At 39.2% G+C, this 20,613-nt stretch overlaps 4 protein-coding genes across 4 annotated transcripts; 2 read left to right on the top strand and 2 right to left on the bottom strand.

Moving 5' to 3' along the window:
* Nucleotides 1–426: 426 nt before the first annotated feature.
* On the bottom strand, nt 427–2,184 carry LOC141904295 (G2/M phase-specific E3 ubiquitin-protein ligase-like). The gene is made up of 4 exons (XM_074792895.1): nt 1,963–2,184; nt 1,214–1,320; nt 798–1,015; nt 427–638 (listed from the first exon to the last, which is right to left on the bottom strand). Exons 1-4 carry the CDS (start codon nt 2,182–2,184, stop codon nt 427–429), a joined length of 759 nt encoding a protein of 252 aa, XP_074648996.1.
* Nucleotides 2,185–5,965: 3,781 nt separating this feature from the next.
* Nucleotides 5,966–10,589, top strand: LOC141904207 (uncharacterized). The gene is made up of 3 exons (XM_074792798.1): nt 5,966–6,911; nt 7,667–10,144; nt 10,231–10,589. The coding sequence occupies exons 1-3, from the start codon at nt 5,966–5,968 to the stop codon at nt 10,587–10,589; spliced, it is 3,783 nt and encodes a 1,260-aa protein (XP_074648899.1).
* A 2,186-nt stretch (nt 10,590–12,775) lies between these two features.
* On the bottom strand, nt 12,776–15,949 carry LOC141904126 (uncharacterized). Its single transcript, XM_074792684.1, has 5 exons — nt 15,835–15,949; nt 15,650–15,758; nt 14,174–15,415; nt 13,816–14,002; nt 12,776–13,723 (listed from the first exon to the last, which is right to left on the bottom strand). The coding sequence occupies exons 1-5, from the start codon at nt 15,947–15,949 to the stop codon at nt 12,776–12,778; spliced, it is 2,601 nt and encodes an 866-aa protein (XP_074648785.1).
* A 4,209-nt stretch (nt 15,950–20,158) lies between these two features.
* Nucleotides 20,159–20,590, top strand: LOC141904064 (uncharacterized). Its single transcript, XM_074792549.1, has one exon. The coding sequence runs from the start codon at nt 20,159–20,161 to the stop codon at nt 20,588–20,590; it is 432 nt and encodes a 143-aa protein (XP_074648650.1).
* Nucleotides 20,591–20,613: the final 23 nt, after the last annotated feature.

The raw sequence follows: 20,613 nt of genomic DNA, 5'->3' as shown, positions 1-20,613 counted from the left end.
AAAACTATAATATATAAACATGCATACGCTTTTAAAATTTCAACAATTTTTATAGATATTTAATGTATAAACTAAACAAATGATAAAAAAGAATTAAATTTGAAAGCTGGATTTTTCAAATTATTGTCATGAAAACAAAAATATTGCTATTGAAATACTGATTCACAACCCATCTTAAAAAACTATAATATATAAACATGCATACGCTTTTAAAATTTCGACAATGTTTATAGATATTTAATGTATAAAATAAAACAAATGATAAAAAATTAATGAATTTGAAAGCGGGGTAAAAATTAAGATTGCAGGCTAGGTAGCGACTATTGATTTCGGGTCAGCCTCTGGACTCAGAGTAGTTAAGAACACAATGAAATGCATACGGTACATAACTGTGCAGTACATGATTGTGCAGTAATTGTTATGTGTTCATTTGTCCGTAAAAGACAGACAACTAAGAATCGCAGCAAGCATGTTTTGCTGAAATTCGTCGTATTCGCTAAGAACTGGTAAATGCAAAATATTGGCGCAGGTATTTGCAATAGGGTAGTTTCTTGTCCACTCATCACTTCCATCCGATGGATGTCGAAACCGTATACACACTGATGGATCAAATCCAAGAGGTGGGGGGCGTGCCAACCCTGCAGTGAATATAAGAAGGTCTTCCAGGAAACCACGTTCCGAAAAAGAAATATATGTACATGTATGTGTTTGAAACAATGCCTTAACTACTTACAAGTAATGCCAATGGATATAGATAATCAGATAAATAATGATAAGGGGAATTTGACTATGCGTACCTCCCAGATGCTCGACAAAATCATACCAATATGCTAGTGTATCAGACTCGGCCCTCCTTTTATTTGAACCTTCCGGGCTTAATTCTGGTGTCTGGAACATATCTAGTATCTGATTGGCATCAAGACTATGAATGGGTTCCAGAAAACCCTCTCGCATGAGATCTCGGTTTTCTTGTACCGCCATTAAAAACCCCAAGGTTTCCAAACGACTTTTGAACCTGAAAAACAGATGATATCATTACTGCAAGTGATTTCTCAAATCTCAGTTTAATTACAGTAGTTCATTTGCGGATTCATTTCAGATTTTTAACATTTTACATCTTATTAAACTCTCCATGCATTGAAAGTACAACATTTGACTGATAATTCTTTACAGTGAATTTTACTCAATGGAAAGGAGGATGGAAAAGACTTACTGTTCAATAGCAGAGTTAGTTCTTTGAAAAATGTACCAGTGTGCAACATTGCTTGCGCTTTGGACAGCTTCTTCTAGGCTGTTTATATGAAGACATCCTACTAAAGTCTATCCCAGTGGTTATGATCGCGGCATTTCCACTCTCAAAGAGCCAGTATCAACAACAATTTAATTGATACTGACACCACTATCGGGGCTTGAAAAACAATTCATTCAGTTTTGACACCCAAAGTGGTTTAGTCAACAGATTTTATCAAATGGTGGCCAAAAAAAGATGCCTTGTTTCTCATCACACTTTTGCTTTTTACCATGACGAGGGCGGGCGGTTTTTATTTTTATGTACTTTTTTTTAAAGTAGAAATAAAAAGAACTGTTTGAATGTTTTTGAGATGCGGGAGGTGTCATTTTATTTTTATTATAACAATGAAAATATCCCTCTGACATATTCTCTTCAGATGCGGGAGGTAGTTTTTTTATCTTTATTTCACTGGAAAATCACTGCTTTGAACAGATATCAACATCGTGCACGAAAAATAAAAGAGAAATCGCTTCGAAATGAGAATCACGCCAGAAATCAAACCCGGAAGGCATTTGACATAGGGATACGGTAACCGACTCCATTGATATGGGCTCGAGTCACCAGTGGTGCCGATGATATTTATACGATCTTTTCTCGATACGTTCATAGAGAAATAAAATGATAAAAAGATGACGATATGCTTATTATATAGATGCGGGCGCTACCGCTACCGCTTTCATTTTTGCTCTGACATCTGTGTCCGGTACATCGTCAATTTTAATCTTTGCATATCCTCCACTCACACGTTCATACATCTGCGGGTGGAGGAACTGGGGAAACGGTCCTCCATGTACTACAGAGTAAGCAACGAGTTTACCAGCAATTATATAGCATTCCTTATCAAGAGCTACAAAGATATTAACATAGGAAACGACTTGTATATCACAAATCATTTTGCGTTTATAACACTAACTATTGGAATCGAGATTGAAGCCACTGGCAAAAGTAATTTGTTTCTGGACAAATATGTATTCTTACCTTTTGCATTAAGCTCTAAAAACTTATTATTTTCTGAGCCCGTAAACAGATTGCTCCTTGATAACTGTATCAGGGCAAGCCTGAGAAACTCTCTGGAAAGACCACCCGTATCTATTCCTTGCTCTCCATGGAATTTTACACTCAGTAAATTATTAGCACTGAATGATTCACGGGAGAATCCTCAGTATGCCCCATCGAGCACCTTCTCTCGTGTCACGTTAATCACATTTTTTGCCGTCTCGGTCAATTGGTGAAGAGAGTCCTCGATGAACTTCTGCGATACTTGTTGGAATTTGATTTCTGAATAATATCGTAGGTGTGCCAGCTTAGACAAACGTATGAAAAACGAATAACGACTGAGTAATATAACGCAACTAGGGATGCACTTGGTGAAATGCTTGAAAATCTGACAAGTTTAATATATTCAACGCCCCCTGGTAAACAAATGCAGAAATCAACTCACCAAAGTCTCAGTGATGTCATGAGCTACTTATGTACAGTGGAACCTCGTTACAGCAAACTTCAGGAGACCAGAAAATATGTTCGTTATAACGAGGTTCCACTGTACAATTGATTGTGGTGCCAAAATATGCATACCCTGGTAGGTACTAACTTGAATAGTCAAATTGTATATAATTTCATTTTCAATCATAATGAAACTTGTCAAAAAAGTTCTGATTTCAGCAACAATGGCGAGCATGGCTAAACCGAATATGAAGACAATTCAGTGAAGCATTTTCAAAACTTCCCAGATGGACGAAAACTGAACGCAATAGCACTGGGACCTGAGTCCAAGTGGGCTAAAAAGAGGCACTATTTCATATTTGAGAATTTAGCAGTACCTTGTTTAAAAATGAATAAGCCTGAGGTTGTTAAGCCCAGCAGAAAAACTATTTTACAAGGTGATGATTCATTCAGCGGCGGATCCAGGTCAGACGTACTCTGATCGTGCCTAGAACGCGTCTCCGTGCATCTAATTTAAAAATATTTTCTGGGCGAGGACCCTCAGACCCCCCTTCCTAATTTGTGCACCCTCTCCCCGAAATCCTGGATCCGCAGATGTTAGCCTTGTCCTAGTCGGAAACATACCTAACGCAGTCTCAACTGTTTTGTGACTTTCTCAAAATGTATCAAAAATTTAACTAATTTTTAGTTCATAAGTCCTCAAATATTCATAAATGAACAGTTAAAAATTGTTGTAACGTGTCGACTCTGCCGTAAAGGCTGGCTTATCTCGACAAGCAACGCGACGCCTACCGACACAACTGGGTTTATCGCCGATTAGCGGCAACTAACGGCCTACGAGAGGCCGCCAGTTGCTCCTCAATCGGTTCGACATAAGCCGGCTTGCGACGGCAACGCGACGCCTACCGACTCGTCGCAAGCCGTATCCGGCTAGTTGCCCATGTTCTACTCCAGCCTACGGTAGGCGGGCAGTTGCTTTCGATCGCAGCCGACATAAGCTCATCTGCGACGCGACGGAACTGAGCGCAGGGTTCCAGCCAATGAGAGACCGCATATACATAGTACAAATTATCACCGCTAGTTAGCGTCATTCGTAATTAGTCATAAACTTTCAAATTCAAGTAGTTCAAAACGTAAGCCAAACCTTCAGCACGGCAGAGGACTGGACCGAAGATCTAGAAACGAAATTGGTAGAATTATGGTGTGAGCAGCCATCTTTATAGATGTCGCTAGCACGTTGTATTCAAAACAGAATCAGAAAGATCAAAGTCTTAAAGAAATAGCTTTTCTAATAATTCAAATTTATTCCCAAAATGCTTATCACGTGATCAATTGAGCCGTTGCAGTTGCTAGTAATCGCAACCGACATAAGCAGGGAAGCAACTGGGAGGATCTCATATCCCGCTAGTCGGCCTCAGTTGCTGCGAATCGGAGCGCAGTCGACATAAGCTGGGCTGCGATCGCGGTTGCTCTCAGTTGCGTCGGTAGGCGTCGCGTTGCTTGTCGACATAAGCCAGCCTTAAAATCAACCTATTAACAGTCCGGAATTTGGGATAATATTGGGCTTTAGAGAACATAATGCCCCCGAGGTCTTCACATTTACAGAAAAGATTACGTAAGTGATTCACGCGCAGCGCGCGATAGGCGCACAATAGAAATCTGAGCCGCGCGTTCTTTGAGTGTCACCAATTAAGAGGACCGCTATTGTGAAAATTGAACTTGGTTAGAATATTCCTCCCAAAGTCAATCCAGGGAAGTGTGATATGTCTAAGGCAGATTTCTCCCTTTGTGACACAACCATTTAATTACTCATGTGACCATTATGTTTAAACACCTCTCACAATCAAGCTTAAGATTAAGTGGCCTGCGGTATGAATGCTTTAGTATTGATTCATATACGAAGCATTACAGTCTTTACATTGAAATTAGTTGATAGAATGCATCTTACTTTTTCTCGACTTAAAAATTATTATTTGATTGACATACCACGGATTCGGAAATTAGTTGATTAAAAGCACAAACGCATATAGTCGCTATCCCGGTAATTAAATCGACTTAAAAATCGATTGATTGTTATTGAAATGAAGAAAGTTGAAAAAGACAATCAACGTTTGTATGAGATATATGTTTCGTTGTTCGTGATATTCAGCATACACCAATGTCCAGTAAAATTTAACAATTCAAAGTTATTACAAAACCTGCAAATTCTAATGTTTATTTAGCGGTAATTTTCCCCTTGCCATTTTTCCAACGTTTATCCAAAGATTGAAATACTTCATTAATACTAAACTAATACTAAAAGTTATCGCACTGGTAAAATAATATTTCAAATTTCAAATAGTATTTCAAAGATATTTCAAATAAAAAGTTTCAATAATTTATCGCATCGCACAGCAAAATTCGTGAAATACATTTTTGATTTACGGGTGCCTCATAGGCCTGTCATCGCTTGTACATTGTCATAATGAATTCTCTTTAATTGAGCAATATTTACTTAGGACTTAATCACTGACTTTCTATATATAATAAGCTATACAAAGTCAGATAAAATTCAATGGCTTGTTATTGTCAGCTTGCTTGTATACCAAGCTTCGCTAACATAAACGATGATGTTGCCCTTTTTACTGAAATCTTGACGTATCAAACCATAGATAAATAAAACGGCAAAAATTGCTTCAATCGTTTTTACGCATGATGAATCGATCTTGATTTGAAAGGCACTTGTTGACGTGTGGGGAAAAATTGAAAATTTTCACAGAAATCCTCTAAAACGATTCCAGTTATTTTTGACTTAATTTTGCAATACAAACGAAAACATACCGGCGGCAGCAAATCATAAGCTCTTTAATGGGTATATTCTTAGGGGATTTTTACCGGGGAATTACGACCATTACCGTGTAGACGAGCCGGTAACAAAAACCTTTGGAAACAACAAATTATTCGCTTGTATGAATTAACGCCACTTTTGATAGGACTGCCTAATCAAATATTTCAATCTGTCGAGAACGACATGTGTTGGTTATCTTATATGATTCGTTGATGTCTCTCTTATATGATTGGTTGATGTTTTCGCGCCATGTGTACTATACTGTAACCCTATACTGTAGTAATAAAGTCAGATGCTGTTTAGATTCACAAAATACAACACGCTCTTCGACTTTACTCCTTCGGATCTGGTCAACTCTCTGTGGTGATCGTCACTCCATCACATTTGGTGCCGTGACCAGGATTATGTCGACGACATCGGAAAATGCGAATGACGAAACTGAGCGTCAAAACGAAATGGACCAAACGAAGCGTCCTACAGCATCTCGGTTGGCCCACCGAGGGCAGTTATCTAAATACCTCAATCGTGCAGAAGAGGTCTACCAGAGCCTACAATCCGGATCAACAAAAGTAGGCCTAGCCGAAGTTCAAGATCTGGTAGCAATCATATCATCAGCGGTCACAAAGCTAAACCTCATACAAGAACTAGATCAAACAATTCTCTCGTTGACGCCTGATGAAAATCTACAATCATCTATCGCAGAAGCAGATGATTTCGCATTCGAACGGATTATCGAAATACAAAAGTATAGATTCTTTATTGAAACGTTCAATAATGACACGAAACCGACGACAACGACAACTCATCAACCGATTAACAACAAATCAAGGCAAGTCAATCTACCTAAGTTACATTTACCGACATTCAGCGGGGATTTACTACAATGGATCGGCTTTATAGATGCATTCGAATCAGCTATCCACAACGATACCGGATTAGACGACATCCAAAAATTCCAGTATCTTCGTGCGCAACTCAGCGGAGAAGCGGCCCTATGCGTCGAGGGCTTATCACTGACCAATAACAACTACGTCGAAGCCATTGAACTTTTGAAAAACAGGTACGGACAAACTCATAAATTGATCAACGTTTATATGAAGGCATTGTGGGAATTGCCAAAACCACGCGAAAATGTACAACAGATGAAAAAGTTCTACGATGAACTGGAAGGCTATATCAGGGGTCTAAAATCTCTCGGTAAGACCGAGGAAAGCTATGGGGATCTCCTGATTCCAGTCATATTCGAGAAACTCCCGTCGGGAATTAAAACTCAGATCACACGCGACCATGGTGATTCAGCATGGAATTTAACTGAATTGAAGAAAGCGTTACAGAAAGAGATTCAAGCGGGTCTGGCAGGACAAGCCATTCAAAGGGGTCATCCTTATTACCGAGATGATGTATTTTACCGAGATGAACCGAGATCAACCGAGATGAAATTAAATATAACATATTTATTTATTCCTTATCGATTTTAACACTTGAAATCATGTTATATCAGTAATAAATACCTCCTAGAGTCATATTTTACATATTTTTTTATTTAAAGAAATTTTGACTCAAAAAACGTAAACTCGGTTAGCAATAAAATTTCATTGAATTTGATTGATCGACGATCTCATCTCGGTAAAGTTAAAAGTTATTTTTCCAAAAATATCCGACAAAATATGTAAAATATGAACCCAGCAGGCATTTATTACTGATATAATATGATTTCAATGGTTAAAATCGATATGGAATAAATGAATATGTTATATTTAATTTCATCTCGGTTGATCTCGGTTCATCTCGGTAAAATACATCATCTCGGTAATAAGGATGACCGATTCAAAGTGTGCTCATCAGCGATTCAGAACACGAAACCACAGACACGTCGTTATTAATTCATCACAGAAAACGAAATCAAACAAGCCGTCTAGACCGTAATTATAAAATTCAATGTAACTACTGCAAGAAAGACCACAAATCAAGGGATTGTCTGATCTATAACACTCTGGAAAAACGGATGGATATAGTGAAAAGAGAATATCTCTGCCGAAATTGTTTGAGAAAAAATCACTAAGCCAGAGATTGCAGGTCACGCTATTGCTGTTCCGTATGTTCAGATGAACACCATACATCTCTATGCGGCAAAAAACCACAATCAGCTGGTCATAACGATCAGAACCCGCGATGCGATGACAGGCAAATGTACATCGGCGTGCTAAATTCACAAGACTCAATCACCGTATCGACGCCAGTCGTCTTAAAGACAGCTGTTGCTGAAATTACTGATGAAAAACATCAAAACTCCGAGACCGTCAGCATATTGTTTGATGAAGGCTCGACCCGAACATGGATCACGGAGGAAACAGCCGTGAAATTAAACTTGAAACCGGAGTCGAGCGAAATACTGAATCTTTCGATCTTCGGAGATACTAAATCTAAACAAAGGAAATACGACCGGGTCAAGTTAGCCATTAAAACCGAAACTGGAGACGTGCCGATAAGCGCACTCGTAAAATCGAACATTACGACACCTATGAGTAATCACATCAAAGATACACGTAATTTACCTTATCTATCGGGTCTGAAACTGGCGCACCCTGTAAGCGGTCGTGAATCGTTCGAAATCGCTCTATTAATTGGATCCAACTACTACTGGTCCTTAGTTGAGGACAAAGTCGTCAGGGGCAACGGCCCCACAGCGGTTGCGTCAAAACTCGGTTATCTTCTTTCGGGTCCGCTAAAAAACTCGAGTCACGACCGTCGTGACTACGCGAACTTTATCCTCACCGATGATACTCATGAACGAGACCAACTCGAAAACTTTTGGAGGGTCGAAACACTCGGGATAAAACACCCGATAAACGAAGAACTTACGTTTGAAAATTACGCGACGGATTGTATCGAAATGGCGGGAAACCAATACGTTGCGCAGCTACCATGGAGGCCGGAACACCCTCCATTACCGACCAATAGACTGAACACAGCCAACCGAACGCGAGCGATTGTCAGGAAACTAAATAACGATACCCGAAAAATCTATGATCGAATTATCGAAGATCAAATAGCGCGTGGATTCATCGAGTCGATCCACGAGGAAAACGAATCCGAAGGTGATTATATACCGCACTACTCGGTGAAGAAAGACTCAGCTACAACACCAATTCGCGTCGTCTACGATTGTAGCTTCCGTACGCGTCAGTCTCCGAGTTTAAATGACTGCCTGGAAAAAGGACCGCTACTGCTTAACGATCTTGGTTCGATCTTGATGAACTTTCGTACATGCGACGTTGGACTTAGTAGCGACATCGAAAAGGCCTTCCTTCAAGTGGGCCTAGCCGAGCCAGACCGGAAATTCACGAAATTTTTCTGGCTAAGCGATCCAAACGACCCCGAAAGCAAATTCATTACGTATCAATTTAAATCTGTATTATTCGGAGCAGCGTGCTCGCCGTTTATTCTCAATGCCGTCATAAAATCACATTTGGACAAAGATAAGAGCACGGTAGCTAACGATATGAAATCGAGCATATACGTAGACAACGTCGTTACGTCGGTGAAAGACGAATCGACAGCGATCGATTATTACCATAATGCGAATCGGATGATGTCCGACGCAGGATTTAAACTATGTGAGTGGACTAGTAACAGCGAAAACCTCAGACATATTGCGAGTAAAGACAACTTATTGAACGGACATGACGTTGTCAGCAACCTAGGACTCCTGTGGGATGTCAATCAGGACAGGCTTAAATACAAACAAGCGATCGAGCATAGCGAACCAGAAATTATTACGAAGCGCGAAATCGTCAGGAGCGTGGCGAGTCTCTATGATCCGTTAGGACTGTTATCACCGGTTCACATCAAATCAAAAATATTCATCCAAGAATTATGGAAAGCGAATGTCTCGTGGGATGAATTATTACCAGACGAGGTGAGCAATAACTGGAAAACTTTGTACCGCGATCTACAAAATGCGAGAAAAATAACGATTAACCGGAAGTATTTTTCTGCGCCGTCGGAGGATACCGATACTGAGTTACATAGCTTTGTGGACGCGAGTTCACGTGGCTACGGAGCCACCGTTTATCTACGTCAAGGGGAAAACACCGCGCTTGTCATAGCGAAAAACAGAGTTGCACCCGTTAAACAGCTCTCGTTACCGCGCCTCGAGCTAATGGCCGCCGTCGTCGGCGCCCGTTTGATCAAATATTCATTCGATGCGCTCAATCCATGCTACAATTTCAGCAAAGCGATTATCTGGTCCGATAGCGAGATAGTCCTAAGTTGGACTAGGAGTGAAAATCGACTTCCGTGTTTCGTTCAAAATCGGGTGCACGAGATAAACTCCTTGAAGCTAGACAATCTCGATGTGGAATTGAATTACGTACCGACTCAAGATAACCCAGCGGATCTACTAACACGCGGTATAACCACTCATCAACTGGCCAACTCAACACTATGGTGGCACGGGCCCGACTGGTTGAAAGTCGGCGATTGGCCAGTCTCGCGATTTCAAGCCGATAACGAAATTAAAACTGATGAATCTGTCGACGAGACTACCATGTCGATACAACACGAACAGTTAGAAAAAGCGGGTATCTTAAAGATCATTGATCCGGAAAAATATGGATCGAACTTTTGAGTTCATTCAAACGACAATGGAGCCGTGAATACTTGATAGCGCTCAGAGAACGTGCGAAACTCAACGGGAAACTCGAAAACAAAATAAAAACTGGCGGCATTGTTTTAGTGCACGAGGACAACAAGAAGCGAATACACTGGCGTATGGCACTCGTCGAGAAATTAAACGTTAGCGCCGATGGACTTGTGCGATCAGCGGATATTAGAACAAGTACCGGCCGTACGAACCGACCCGTATCGAAATTATATCCGCTGGAAATTAACGCGAAATCTGTCGATGATTCATCGGATACCGGTACGATTACCGATACAAATCAACCGAAAACGCGTGCGACCAGGCTGGCCGCAGCCAACGCTCAGCGAAAGATTAGAAATTGGACGAAATTATTAAAAGACTGAACTCTGTCTGGATTATATGTATGAAACCGATGCGTAGGCTATTATTGCCTTTTTACTCGACTATGTTTACATCACGTGATTCTGCATGCGTGTTTACGTTAAATTCTTCGTCGGCCGCGAGGTCAAACACGTTATCGTTTTTACGCGTTTTCTGAACTTTAATCGTTTCCGATCTTAAACAAATAACGCGTTTGCTTCGAAACTTTTCTTTACCGGAAAGGACTTGAAATATCGTTTAATCACTCTTGGTGTTGGGAATTACTTATTATTACTATAAAGCGGATTAATGAATTTAAATGTTATTCGATACGATGTTAACTTGCTTTCTATAGATAGTCATTTATTATGAAATAGTCTTTATGTACTCATTTATTCAACACAACGCAATGTCTCTATTTCTAGCCCTTATGGCGATTCAATTTCATACGTGAAACTATTACTTAGTATAGTGATTATTAATATCTTTCAATTTAATGCGATACATGTTATCTTAGAGTAAACTTTCAAATTCGGCGCTTACCGCCGCCCCCGGAGTGTCGAGAACGACATGTGTTGGTTCTCTTATATGATTCGTTGATGTCTCTCTTATATGATTGGTTGATGTTTTCGCGCCATGTGTACTGTACTGTAACCCTATACTGTAGTAATATAGTCAGATGCTGTTTAGATTCACAAAATACAACACGCTCTTCGACTTTACTCCTTCGGATCTGGTCAACTCTCTGTGGTGATAGTCACTCCATCACACAATCATGAAGATGGCGAGTTGACTGAGCCCGAGGCGCACAGTCAATAGTAGATATAAAGGAACTACGGACATAATGCGTTTTCCTTAAAAGTGTTTCATCTATACAGATTTAATACAACTTGTCAACAGTTCAATTTCTATAATGCGATGACCTATGTATGAAAATATGTTTTCTGTTTGTTTTACGCGTGATACCGGGGGATAATACCTTCGCCCAAACGTTCTACACACACAAGTAGTTACATGTTGTCACTATGGTACCGCAGTGGAGTGAGGGGAGGAGGGGGAGGGGGGATGACGTCATACCGGAAGTGACGTAATCCAAGATGGCGACCGGAAGTGACGTAATCCAAGATGGCGACCGGAAGTGACGTAATCCAAGATGGCGACCGGAAGTGACGTAATCCAAGATGGCGACCGGAAGTGGCGTAATCCAAGATGGCGACCGGAAGTGGCGTAATCCAAGATGGCGACCGGAATTGGCGGTTAAAATCCAAATCAATAAATTGACAACAAATCCAAATCAATTTATTGATGATGTTAAATCCAATTTTATTTATTGACAACAAATCCAAATTTATTTATTGGGTACGACATCCTATGCGTGTGTGTGAGAGGAGGGGGAGGAGTAAATCCTAGATGGCGCTTTTCCAAGGAATCCCGAGTACGGGTGAAACGAAGTAAACCAAAAATTCAAAAAATAAATGTAAAACAAATTAATGTCAACAATTAAAAAACATTTATTAACAATAAATACGCAATAAATAGAATAAATAAATAAATAGGTAACTATATTTTTGTCTTTTCACTCTGTTACATTAATATCCGTACGGAAGCGTGTTATACCGATCTGCGGGGTCAAAAGCTCGTTTTGTATAAACGGTGCGATATATTTTACGTTCGTCTCTATTGTAAATAGAGCAGTCCTTGATCTTTCTATTGATTTTGTCGGGATTTAATATGTAATGATGGTCGTACTTTTCTTCGACAATTATATCCACCATGGAACCAAAGTTTACAATTTGCTTGTTTCGAAAATTCAAATTGATCCCTTTAACCTTACATTCAGTCGAGAATTCATTATCTCTAGGACTAAATACCCGATATGCATAATTTTTGGGTCCAGCCGAAACAAATTCTGAAATAAACGACCCCTCCCCGTATTTATCAACCAACTCATCAGTCATATCACCCAAAAAATTACCGGTTGGCGGATCCCATTCACCAGGTTTCACGCTATAAATAATGGAGTCGGTATCCGTGTATAGGGTTCGTTCCCCTAATTTCTCCATATAACTATAGAGAATAAGCCGCGCATGAGTCGTTGTGAAAGCTGCTAAAGCGACGCTGGTTTTGTTTGTCGATTCGACAAATTCTTCGCGTTTTTTGTAATGCACTCTTAACACCTCGTCATTACACAACAACAGATCGCTTATCTCTAAGTTTCATCCAAAAGCATTCTATGTAATTCTCCGGGGTCCGAAATATATTTGGCCGTCGTCTTATTTTCGTTTTGACCGAGTTTACCCCACATCGAATTTAAACATAATTTCGCGACTGTTCGCATCCCCTTGGCTTTCTTAATCTTATCTTCTTCGAGTTGGATACCCTCTCTCTCTAAATAATCGGAAATGAATTTATCCTTCTGTTCGCGAGACATATCTTTAGCCGGCCAGCCACTAGCTTCAGTTTTAACTTTGAGGAATTTTCCTATATAATCCTCGAATAAACCCGTTTCGTTAGTTTCCCAATCCCAAATTTCATATATATCTAATATCTTATAACCAAGTTTCACTGCTTTTTGTACCTCTAAAGTTACCCAGGTACCCGTTATCGAACGTTCATCATCCGAGTGATGACACTTTTCGCGCTGATTGCTTTCATTAGCGCACGTTCGACACAATGGGAAAGTCAATTTCCCACCCGATCTATATGGGAGCACTGGTAGATATAAACCCCGAGGCGGTAAAACCTTACACTTTATCAACCCGTAATAATTTTCAATATCGCGGAAATTTTCAGTCACAATAGTCGGATGACCGATTGGATAACTGCAACGACTGTTGACATACGGGTATAACGAGCATATGTCGATATATTTGATTTTTTCTTCACCCTCGGCTTGGCGATAAATTTTTATCGCGTTCGTACGACCTCCAAAAAATGCGTCACGTGGTTGCAATGGATCGAGAATATCAGATTTCTTGACAAAATCTGCAAACGCGTGGTTTTCTTTAACCAAGTCACGATATTCGTGTTCCCAAAATTCTACCAAATTGTAACCCAAAGCTCTAATTTTAGATGTTTTTTCTAATGTGGCCTGATATAATTCACCAAATTTACGATCGGGTCGTACCGGAGATATCAAATCCGGATTTTTGAAACACTTAGGGCATCCGTGATATAAACAACCGTGAATTCGTACACGGTATTGGATTCGGCGTGATAACCGTCTACTTTAAAGCGGTCAATTGATACTTCGCCGCCGTTCAACGCGTGTTGGACTCGTATGTCATTCGTTGTGGATACCCATTTCAACCAGTTAATTGCCATCTTGGAAAATTTTGCATTAGGTTTATAACCGCCTGGAGGGATTAGCCCTATTGTTTTCGGTTTCAAAAAGTTTGTTCGTAATGCCACATTGAACGCCGATGCTATAGTGATGCTATTACGAAATGGATCAACAGCCGAAAGAGCAAAGAATTGATGTTGAAAATTTACGACCGATTGCATCAGAATATCCACATCTGAACGACAGTATTCGACCAACTCGCGTTGCATATCAAAAATGAAATGTTCCGACTGCCGATCGCTATGTCACTTTATTAAATCAGACCTTTCGCTCGAACTTAGACCGTCGGGATTGTAATATTCTACATCGGGAATAGGTCCGACGTAATCAATATTCTCGCGAGTGCAGAATTTATACGGAAAATAGCCCTTTTTCAACTCGGGAATACCTAGTGTTTCGGGTAATTTAGCGAGTTTCATTGGTAGAAAATTCAACGTGTCCAAAAACTTTATGTCCAAATGTGTGACGGTCATAGTCATTATTTTCCCGCCGTTTGGTACAATATCTGGTAATATACCTTGTGACACCAAATATTGAAGAATAAAGTAACCGTCAAAGGATTGAAAATTATGCGCGAAAACAATGGCGCCCCTATTCTCTTCCGTAAACAACCACTCGCAGAATTCAGAGTCCGTTTTAAACACGTGTTCATGTTTACCGCAATAATCGCAAACCGAGTCAGGGGTCCGTTTCGACCATTTACACATTTGACATATTCTATGCGCTATACCCAATACTACAACGTGGTTCGATTCCACAGTCGTTGTTTCGAAATCGAATGCGATGAACTTTCTATATTTTAGCTCATCGCCAGCCTTATCGGCATCCAAATACGGGTTAATTAGTGTATGAGGGTTACCCTGCTCCTCAGAAACCACATGATCCTGACTTTTGGCGACCCCGATGTAGCAAAGATGGCCGCTAGGCTTTTGCTCTTTACAAGAACTGCAGTATTTTTGACCGCAGTCGTGAGATTTAGGATCAAGTTTCTTTCTAGATACAATAGACCCGCATTGTAAACATCTCGCTCTCGAATCGCATACGCTTACCCCGTCTGCTCTTGGTCTACAGTGTCTGGCTAAACACGCTTCCGATTTAAAATAGATATTGCATTTTATACACAAATAATTTCCCCGTTGTTCTACGCAATCCCCAAAGCAAAGTCTACATTTATCGGTACAGCGATGTCGCTCGGTATTCATGTACCCTTTTTTACAAATGTAGCAATAGTATACGCGACAGGTAAATGAAGCCATCGATGTAATTACATCGAAATGGCCATCTGTATATAATAATATAAGTTTTTTGGCATTTACACCCTGAGCGTCTAACACATTGCGATTGTTCTCGTATAAAATGTGATACGCGATATGATCCCCCGTTACAACAATTATGTAGTATTCGGATAATTGTTTCGAAAATACGTCCAACTCGCGCAATCCACACTTGCCTTGGGGCACACCGGCATTCGTATGTAAGGCAATCGGCACTCGGACACTCGGACCCCTTCAATAGACAATGACATTGAATGTATATTAAAAAATGATATATATATATATATATATATATATATATATATATATATATATATATAACGGTTTTTCTTTGTAACTCATAATTTCAAAACTTACCGGTTTAGCCTCCGATGTAGTACAGACCACGATACGTCGTGTTGTACAACGTATCCCTTACACGTTTTAGCGTGTCGCTTCAAATGGTCTTTGCGCGCAAACACCTTACCACATGTGTGTGACGCATTGACAATCAGAAGTCCCAAAATGGGAACCCATGTGTCGCGTCAGCGTTTGCTGGTTAGCAAAGTTAAGACCGCATTGCAGTCCCATATTTGCTGAAAATAAAAAACAGATATTTGGTAATACGTTCAACCACATAATAATTAAAACGAACGGTTCTAATCTACTTACCGGAATAGCCAAAGCTACAGACGCCTGTTGCTGAATCGGTTGGGGTGCCATACAAATGACGGTGTGGTGCGTTAAATCGCGCGCACACGCAAATGCTTTGCAACAGCTCAAGCATTTAAACCCCTTCTTACCAACGTGCAGTTGCTGGTGTTGTTCCAAACCAAGTTCATTGGCAAAGGTCAACGGGCAGTATTGGCATGAATACATTTTCTGTGAGGAAAAAAAGATTGAATATGAAATATTTTTAAAAGAGACTAATCTTGAGTGTTTACAAGTCAATTATGGAGCGACTATCGAGTACAATGGACGGACTATTACGAAGGCTATTGTTCACGATTTTGGATTACACGCGATTACACCAAGTGTTACTCGGTCAAAGGCATTTAACAGATATTCAACGTTTAGCCAGAGAATTTGTAGATTGCGACGAACCAGATGGATTATGCATTGTTTTGAAAGAATTAAATATGACGGAGCGATTCCTTTATAAAATTGTCGGCGCTATATTTTGTTTAGACGTGATTGAACTTCAACCGGAGCGTAAATATTTCATACGAAGAATTTATATTAACACATGAAACGAAAGTCCGATAGCGTTTATGAAAAAATAGTCAAACCTCGAATATCTAAAATCGATTAATAGTCAAACCGTAATTTTAACTAATGTTATTTTGTCAAAACCGTATAGTATTTTCCTATTAAAAAAGTGCAAACCATATTTTTCAAAATTGAAAATTGTTAGAACCTCATTTAGTGAAAATAAAGAATTTAGTAAACTATAAATTGCGTAAATCGAAAAAAAATCTAAACCTCAAATATAACTTATGATTTTTTGTCAAAACCGTATAGTATTTTCCTATTAAAAAAGTGCAAACCATATTTTAGAAAGCTGAAAATTGTTAGAACCTCGTTTAGTGAAAATAAAAAGTTTAGTAAACTATAAAATGCGTGTACTGTATTTTTCAAATATTGACAACCCCCTTGTTTCTATTAAAAGTGTTTTTCATTCGCAGCTAAAACACTTAAAACACTAAGATGGCAGAGTATAATGGCCCGAGATACTTATCCCATCCATTCACGATGATAGTTGCAGGACTGACGGGTTCCGGTAAAAGTGTGTTTGTCAAAAAAGTTATAACGGAGAATCTTGTCGAAAAAAATCCCGATAAGATATATTGGTGTTACGCGGAGGCGCAACCCGAAATGTTCAACGAATTGGAAAAGTTTGGAGTGCAGTTTGTAGAGGGTTTTTCCGGGGAACTCTACGACAAAATAGATGGCAGTAAACGTACATTAATTATAGTCGACGATCTGATGAATGAAGTAGGGAGTAATAACGCGTTAGCTTCTTTGTATACACGAGGATCCCATCATCGCAACATCAGCGTTATTACGATTGTACAAAATATTTTCCCGAAAGGCAAAGAGTTTAGAACGATTAGTTTAAACTCGCATTATATTGTCGTTTTTAAAAACGCGCGAGATAGAAATCAAGTTCGCGTTCTCGCTCAACAAGCCGGTTTGAAAAACGAAATTGAAGCGGCCTTTAGAGACGCGACCAAGGAACCCCACGGTTATCTTTTACTGGATTTTAAACCAAAAACTGATGATAGATGGCGTTTGAGAACTAGAATTTTTCCTAGCGATAAATACCATATAATATACAAAACAAAGAAAATTCATTAAAAGTATAATTCATCGGTTAACTAATAAAAGAAGACCATGGCGCAGCGTAAAAACAACTCGTTACAAAGAGTGAAAAAATATATACATCATTTACACGTGTTGGGTAAATGTAATAAGAAACAACGTAGAGCGTTGATAGAATCGGCTCCGTCAGACTTAATCAAGTGCGTATGCGAGATATCCAAAAACAGTTTAGCAGGAAATATAAAATATAGCGACAAAGATAAACGCGTGTTGAAACAACATAAACGTTACATACGCATGTTGGCCAACAATTCGATAGCCATTAAACATAAACGAGGAATGATTTCGCAAAAAGGTGGATTTCTGCGATTCATTTTACTACCACTTTTGAAAACCTATACTGACGTCTGTTTTAACGAACGCCGCAAACCGAATAGTAGATAAGGCAATAGCATGAAGAACGTTGAAAAGTTAATCATTTTACCCGATTCCATGTTACCCTCGATACAAGCTTTTATCGCGAGTCAGGAACGTCAACAAGAATAAGAAACACCCGCTACCTACAACCCTCTAATGGATAACAAAATACCCGACGATCTCAAATACTTAAAGTATAATCAGTTATTGCAGCAAGAAATACATAAATCATCTGTAGAAAAGGATATTAACCAAACGACACAAGATAATAAAGAAATCTCGGGCAAATATACTACGCAGAAGATTATTGATCGGTTACCGCTAAGATTTAGGAAAAAATGTAAATCCCTATTAGCATTTTTTGAAGATAATCCAGGAATTTTGAAATGGAATGATAAAGGCGAACTGATTTACAAGGACAATCTAATTCGTGGAAGCAACATTGACGATATTTTACACATGTCGTTAGTACAAACTAAAATGGATCAAGAATATATCGGCCTAGATAAATATATATCTGCATTTAACGAGTTGAACGTACCATTGAGTCTTATTTCGAATAAAACGTTAAAGAGAAGTATCAAAGGTGAACTTACCGTAGATTTAGATATGTCGTTGTCTCCAAAGAGAAAGAAACCAAAGTATGATCAGAGCGGATCCGGACTGTGTGGAGTGCGGGATGGCAATGTGAATTTCACAAACTGGTTATCCTTTTAACGACTAGAAAACCTAATCACGACTGTCAAAAAGCTTTGACCAATGACCGGGCTTCATTTGTGGCGGATTGATATGTTATGAGCGTTTCATTATTCGTGTTTGGGCGTGTCAACGGTCAGCGGGTTTTGCAATTATATTATTAGTGGAATGGATATAGCGGTTTCATTTGTGGTCGAGTAAGCACGTTAATGATGATTGAGGTTGTAAACGTTGTATCCACAGCGCATTTGAATTGCCGTTTAAATTTAACCGATATTGCGAGAAAATTATGTAATGTCGTTTATGACCCCCGAAAGTTTAGCGGATTGATGTGGAAACATAGAAGTATACAAGGTAGCTGTCTATTGTTCGTAAATGGAAAAATGGTAGTGACAGGATGTAAAAGCGAGTTTAACAGCCGATGCAGTACACGGAAATTTGCTCGTTTGATACAAAGGATGGGATACACGGGGAACTTGAATAACTTGAAAATACAAACTATGACTGGAGTTGCAAAAATCGGTCGACGCGTAGACTTAGTGGAACTTTCCAAAACAGTTGACGGCGATTATAATCCTGAAATATTTCCCGGTTTTGTGTACAAATGTGAAAACGGAATAAAATGTATAGTACATAACGGCGGTACTTTAATATTGTCGGGTGCCAAAAAACTCAACGATTTACAGGAAGCCTACGAAGAAGTTCTATTCTATACCATTCTTTGTTCCAAATAAAAAAGTCATTAAAAGCATATTGTTTTTTTAAGTGTAAATAAAATTATGAGAAAAGATGAATTGGCGAAAGTTATTTTGTTGTTGTTGTTTGAAGCAGGAGGAGCCGAATTTCGAGTGTCAATTCAATAGAGTTAATTGCGTATTGAGCACGTGTTGCGGTAGTACAACTGTAATCGATGAAAGCCGAACAGAAAAGATTCCTGGCGAATCAATATTATGGCGTCGACAAAGAAGGAAGTTTTTCAAACGCAAATACATTACTACGGATTTGTAAAAAAGAAAACAAAAATATCTCTTTACGTGAGATACGAGACTGGTTAGCCGAACAAGAAGTTCATACGTTACACGCCAAAGTACGAAAGAGATTTCCCAGAAACAAAACTATAGCCTATCGAGTGAACGAACAATTTCAGGTTGACTTGTGCGACGTTTCGAATATTTCGAAACACAACGACGGTTACAAATTTCTATTGACGGCTATTGATGTATTGTCTAGATACGCGTTCGCTATACCGTTAGAGATTAAATTTAATTCTACCGTTGTGGATGGTTTTAAAAAGATTTTCAAGATTAGGAAACCTGGCGTTATTCAATCGGATTCAGGCACAGAATTTGTCGGTTCAAAAACGCAGGCGTATCTGAAAAACGAAGGCGTACGTTTTTTCCAAAGTAAAAACGAAGTAAAATGCGCTTTAATCGAAAGATGGATACGTACTTTAAAATCGTAAATGTATAAGATATTTTCGCATAGAAATTCATACAGATATATCGATTTGCTTAAAGATATAGTAGCGTCATACAATAAATCGTTTCATCGTAGTATAAAAATGGCTCCAAACGATGTCAACGAGTTAAACGCGTACAAAGTTTTCAAGAATCTATACGGTACAATCCGTAGTAAAAAACGCGTGAAATTTAAGTTTCGCGTTGGCGACACTGTGCGAATAAGCGAACTCAAAGGACAATTCCAAAAAGGCTATTTACCCGGGTGGAGTACCGAGTTGTTTATCGTTACGAAAAGAATTATGCGTGAGCCACCTGTATACAAGATTAAAGATTTACAAGACGTAACAATAGATGGCGTGTTTTACGGATACGAGTTGATAAAATTCAATAAAAAGGATGAAACGTATAAGATCGAGTCGATAATTAAAACTCGGGGTAAAGGCGTTCGAAAACAATACTTGGTAAAGTGGTATAACTATCCCGATAAATTCAATTCTTGGGTGAACGCTCGAGATATCAAGAAGTTAACATGAGTCAGGATTTTTACGTATATCTC

This window comes from Tubulanus polymorphus, chromosome 1 (assembly GCF_964204645.1).
Source record: "Tubulanus polymorphus chromosome 1, tnTubPoly1.2, whole genome shotgun sequence".
NCBI classification, from domain to species: domain Eukaryota; kingdom Metazoa; phylum Nemertea; class Palaeonemertea; order Tubulaniformes; family Tubulanidae; genus Tubulanus; species Tubulanus polymorphus.
The sequence above is the reverse complement of the archived record's forward strand: the minus strand, read 5'-3'. Positions and strand labels throughout refer to the sequence as shown.